This window comes from Trichogramma pretiosum, unplaced genomic scaffold (assembly GCF_000599845.2).
Source record: "Trichogramma pretiosum strain Unisexual culture from Peru unplaced genomic scaffold, Tpre_2.0 scaffold11, whole genome shotgun sequence".
Lineage (NCBI taxonomy): Eukaryota > Metazoa > Arthropoda > Insecta > Hymenoptera > Trichogrammatidae > Trichogramma > Trichogramma pretiosum.
In genome coordinates this window covers 680,365-686,234 of record NW_019641702.1, presented here as the reverse complement: position 1 = coordinate 686,234, position 5,870 = coordinate 680,365, and the positions used below count along the sequence as shown (strand labels likewise).

The following is a 5,870-nucleotide window of genomic DNA, read 5'->3' as shown; positions in this document are numbered from 1 at the left end:
CTTTTTATTTGTATGAATATCCGCATATATTGTGCGTATTAGTAAGCTAACTTTGCGCCTGAAAGGACATTTATACAAAAAATTTCGATGTAATTTTAATGACACGCGAGTTCTTTTAGCGCAAAATCGATCTAAGGTAGAGGAAGTAAGAAGCCAAGGAGCTATTATCGCGTTCGTGGGGTCTTCTCACTAATTATGTCGACTCGGGTCTCGGAGCGTTTGATCGCTAGCAAAGAGCTAAATTCCTGCAGTAAGCAAGTGTTTACAAATAATATCTGTGAAAGCGAATATAAGATATAGTGTTGGCTATTCGAGACGTATAACCTCGAATATTTTCTCAGTGCCAATCTTGAAAATTCACTGTGATTTCATATAATAAAACGAGTGGTGGAAAGTAAAGAGGACATAGTTAGGTATAACATTTTTTTGTTTATTCCCTTTGTATTTTTTGGGTCGATCGCTTCATCAAACTTTATTATTCCTCAGGGTAAAACAAGAACCTAACGTTACTTGGCCAGAAGCAGACGATGATTATAATTTTTATTCGATGAACTCTTGTGAAGTCAAAACCTTTAAAACATTTAAATCATCGGTGAGTTTAATGATTTTAAGTACATTTTGTCTTTACAATATCCAAAACTATTCCACAATTTTAATTATAGGCAAATCACGCGGGTGAGGTTAAGGAATTACATGAAAAGTTGGACCAAAAAATATTCGTAGATTTCGAGTGCAAAGATGTTAAATTTGAACCAAAATCTTTTTCGACAAAAATCTGCAAAACTGAAGATCCAAGTAATACACCAGTTGTGAAAATAGAAAACCAAAACCAGACAAATTATTTGAATGAAATATTCATTGATTTCGAGTGCAAAGATGTTAAGCCTGAATCGAAGTCTTTATCAACAACCAACTGCAAAACTGAGTATCAAAGTTATTCCACATTTGTGAAAATTGAAAACCAACTGCAGACCAATTATTTGAACGATAAAAGTCCGTTGGCAAAACAAGAATTCAATCATGATGGTAGTTGCCATATACCACTCAATTTTAGATTAAAATGTAGTAAGTCTAGGATGATAAAAACATAAAAACATTTAAAAAAACATCTCGTACCAAATTATCTTATGAGTGTAAAATGTGTCGAAAAACTTTCAAACTCAAAGAGAATCTAAAAAGACATAACAACACGGCACATAAGAGCATCAGACCATATAAATGTGAAATTTTTCATGCGTCTTTCAATTGTCAAAGTCTTCTGAAACGTCACGTCAACTCAGCACATATCAAGCCCTTTAAGTGTGAGATGTGTAATAAGACATTTGGAGATCAGTATAACGTTAAAAGGCACATTACGTCGGTACATAAACAAGAGAAACCCTTTGAATGTGACATTTGTCAAAAATCATTTGAGCAAAAAGATAATCTTAAAACCCACATAAATATAGTACATAATCAAATCAAACCATTTGAATGTCAAATTTGTCACAAATCATTTGGATACAGCAATGTTCTCAAAAACCACATAGATTCAGTACATAATCAAAACAAACCCTTTGAATGTGATTTTTGTCACAAATCATTTGGACAAAAAGGTACCCTCAACAATCACATAAATGCAGTACATGAATGTAAAAAACCCTTTGAATGTGATATTTGTCACAAATCATTTGGACAAAAAGGTACCCTCAACAATCACATAAATGCAGTACATGAACGTAGCAAACCTTTCGAGTGTGAAATTTGTCACAAATCATTTGTTCTAAAACATCATCTCAAATCTCACATAAACGTAGTACACAATGGTAACAAACCCTTCGAGTGCGGAATTTGCCGCAAATCATTTGGACAAAAAAGTGATCTCAATAAACACATGAGTTCAGTACATGATCGGAGCAAACCCTTTGAGTGTGAAATTTGTCACAAATCATTTGGATACAAAGGAAACCTCAAGAAACACGTAAATTCAGTACATGAACGTAGCAAACCTTTCGAGTGTGACATTTGCCACTAATCATTTGGACAAAAAAGTACCCTCAAAGTTCATATCAATGCAATGCATGATCGTAGCAAACCCTTCGAGTGTGACATTTGTCACAAGTCATGTAGTCGCAAGCATACACTCGAATGTCACATAATTGCGGTACATTATCGTAATAAACTGTTCTAACGTGAGATTTTTCACAAATCATTTTTTTACAAGGGTGATCATAGGAAGCATATAAATACAGTACACGCTCGTATTTATATGCTTCGAATGCAGCATTTGTCAAAAATCATTTGAATGCCAGAACTACCTCGAAACGCACATAAGTGTAGTACACGATAGCAGCACCACCTTCGAGTGTCAGTTTTGTCACAAATCATTTGGATATAAACATCACCTTCAGCGTCACATTAAATTAGTACACTATAAGAGTTAATCCTTCGATTGTGACATTTGTCACAAATGCAGTTCATAATCGAAGAAAACCCCACGAGTGTGAAAATTTTCACAAATCATTTGGATACCATAATGTACTGAAAATACATATTAAGTGAGTACATAAAGATGTAAGCTAATTTTTTGAGTGTGAAACATGTCATGAATCATACACCCGCAAGGATTTCCTCAAATTACACGTAGATGAAGTACTTAATCAAATCAAACCCTTTGAATATGAGGTTTGTCATAAACCATTTAGATGCTAGAATAATCTCAAAACCTATAAAAATGCATACATGCAATATAGTATATAATTGAAGCAAAGTTTATTAGGAGCGTGAGATTTGTCAATAGGCATTTGGACGTGATAAAAACTTCCGCGATCACATGAGTATTCTAAGTAATGTTAGAAAATGATTTAAATAATTATCCTGAAGAACAATAAAATAATAAAAAATATTATAGATTTTGTCGTGATTGGAAATAACCTTTTACTGACCTCTCCCAAATTAATTTAAATGTAAAAAATGCATATCCTAACAATCCCTATATATAACTGACTTCTCTCGGCAAATGGTCGTTATCACAACGAATTATCGTTCAACTACGTACCGTAAGTATGATTCGATGACACTATCAGGCAATTCTTTCTTCAACAGGCATACGAGAATACTGTACGAATTAATAACAACAGCAGCAGCAGCAGCAGCAGCAGCAGTAGTTTCTCTACTGCCAAAAATTGATACGCTGCGGTAATCGAGTGCGCGGTGCCTGTACCGAGGATAATTCAACGAATTAATTTTCTCTTGCTGCGAGCGTGCAACTTATAAAAGGCACGTGTATGCATCGCCTGGCTGCAGCGCGGCGTGAAAGGCTCTCATATGAACGCAGACACATTTACACATTCGGAGCGAGCCCGCCGCGTTATGTATAACAACTCCGAGCGAGAGATGCCGTTTTTCGATAATACCGCCGAAAGTTTTGGCAAGTATGTATAATATATTATTCATTTTTCGTAACCGTGCGATTGCTCGCGGCCGTAATAACAGTAGTATTGTAACACAACAGCTTCGCCGCTGCGAGAGATGAATCCATGAAGCGCGATACACACACTCGTAGCCTAGTCCGACACTGCAGCCATTAATGCGAATAACACGCGGCTAACACACGCTTCGCGTACGCTATACATGCAAAGTCGATTATAAAATAGAAAAGCAGATTATATTACCGCGCGAGAGCAAATGAAATATATAACAATTTACGCATTCACACAGATATATACACACACAGACGGGCATCATAATTTCCTCGGTCAATATAATCGCGCATATTACACGTACGGGCTCGATATACATATGAGCAATTCGCAAGCGTATGTAAGTGCACTTGTGTGTTAGCTGAATTCTATTTAACATGTGTTGCGTACGTGTGTTTGTGTGCATATTATGCGGTATACGTGCGCGCACGTTTAACATATGTGTGTGCGCCGATGAGAGAGAGAGAGAGAGAAAAAAAACTCGCGGCGCGGACTGTTGCGAGGAAAGTACTGGGTGCGTCCACAGTAGCCATGTTAGCCGGGATATCCTGGCACAGCTAGAGCTACGATACAAATAAAACCAAGTAATACGGTTATTGCAAACTGCTTATTTAAATTACTTTTTTTAATTTTACCCGGCTCGAAAATGTGCATAGTGCCCGGTGTTCTCCTACTCGCACTCATTTACAATATTGTTTTTTAGAACGCATTCCAGTTTAGTGATAACCTGGGCTTTTAACTGATTCGCACCTCGGGTACGAACCGATTAAAATAGGTTTTAATCCTGAGCCTTGGTGTAAAACCAGGTTTTTAACTAGATTTAATCTTACATTTAATCTATTTTTACAACCATCGGATACTCACCAGCTTTATAACCGGGTTTTAAACAGTTTTATATGATTTTTTACATCTGAGTATCGGCCAACATTCTATCGGGTTAAAGCTCGATTATTCACTGGTTTCTAACCAAGATTTTTACCTGGATTAAATTCGGGTTTTGACCTGGATTTAACTCAGATTTTTACCAGGATTAATCCTGGATTTTTAACCCGGATTAACCCTGGATTGATAACCCGGATTTTTAATCCTGGATTTTTAACCCGGATTATACATCCGAATAATCCTGGATTTTTAATCCTGGATTTATAACCCGGATTATACATCCGATTAATCCTGGATTTTTAACTCGGATTTTTAACCCGGATTTCCAAACCGGATTATGACCCGGATTTTCAACCTCGATTTTCAACCCGGATTTTTAACCCGGATTTTCAACCTGGATTGTCAACCCGGATTTTCAACCCGGATTTTTAACCCGGATTTTCAACCTGGATTGTTAACCTGGATTTTTAACCCGGATTTTCAACCTGGATTGTTAGCCCGGATTTTTAACCCGGATTTTCTACCTGGATTGTTAACCCGGATTTTTAACCCGGATTTTCAACCTGGATTGTTAGCCTGGATTTTTAACCCGGATTTTCAACCTGGATTGTTAACCCGGATTTTTAACCTGGATTTTCAACCTGGATTTTTAAGCCGGATTTTTAACCCGGATTTTCAACCTGGATTGTTAACCCGGATTTTTAACCCGGATTTTCAACCTGGATTGTTAACCCGGATTTTCAACCTGGATTGTTAACCCGGATTTTTAACCCGGATTATAACCAGGATTAATCCTGGATTTATAACGCGGATCATAACCCGGATTAATCCTGGTTTCATAACCTGGATTTTGACCCATATTTTTACCCAGATTAAACCTGGATTAAACCCGGATTAAACCCGGATTGAACCTGGATTAAACCTGGATTAAACCCGGATTAAACCTGGATTAAACCCAGATTAAACCTGGATTAAACCCGGATTAAACCTGGATTAAACCTGGATTAAACCCGGATTAGACCTGGATCAAACCTGGATTAAACCCGGTTAAAACGCGGTTTTCTACTGGTTTTTGACCGTATTTAACTTTAGTTGTAAACAGTTTTCATCTTGGCTTTGACTAGGCTTATATGTAATTTTATTTTTCGAGTTTGACGCGACTAGAAGTATACTATTAGGGTTTGGCAAACTTAGGGACAGCACCGGACCGTATGGGATTTGTTGGTCTCGATAAGTACAAGCACTCTTAGGTGCGTAAGTTTTCGAGTGGTGGTTGAGGTAGAGGGATGGTTAGAAGGGTAGAAAAATCACATTCTCGTCCTTGTAGCTTTTCCATGAACAGCAATAAAAAAAAAGTTCAATTAAAAGTTGTAGCTTGTAATTAGACCTTTAATTTGAGCCTAACCACGATCAATTACGTTATTTATTTACCGAGAAAAGTGCAAAAAACCGTCTAAAATGTCCATTTTTTCATTGCATTTATTATAAACAATTTCAGTTCAATCGGAACTTACAATACATCAAAAT

General features: G+C 36.8%; 1 protein-coding gene across 1 annotated transcript; it reads left to right on the top strand.

Annotated features, from left to right (window-relative positions):
• The first annotated feature begins 261 nt into the window (after window positions 1-261).
• Window positions 262-1,562, top strand: LOC106651780. Its single transcript, XM_023462670.1, has 3 exons — window positions 262-413; window positions 487-592; window positions 663-1,562. The coding sequence occupies exons 2-3, from the start codon at window positions 548-550 to the stop codon at window positions 1,089-1,091; spliced, it is 474 nt and encodes a 157-aa protein (XP_023318438.1). The 5' UTR covers window positions 262-413; window positions 487-547; the 3' UTR covers window positions 1,092-1,562.
• Window positions 1,563-5,870: the final 4,308 nt, after the last annotated feature.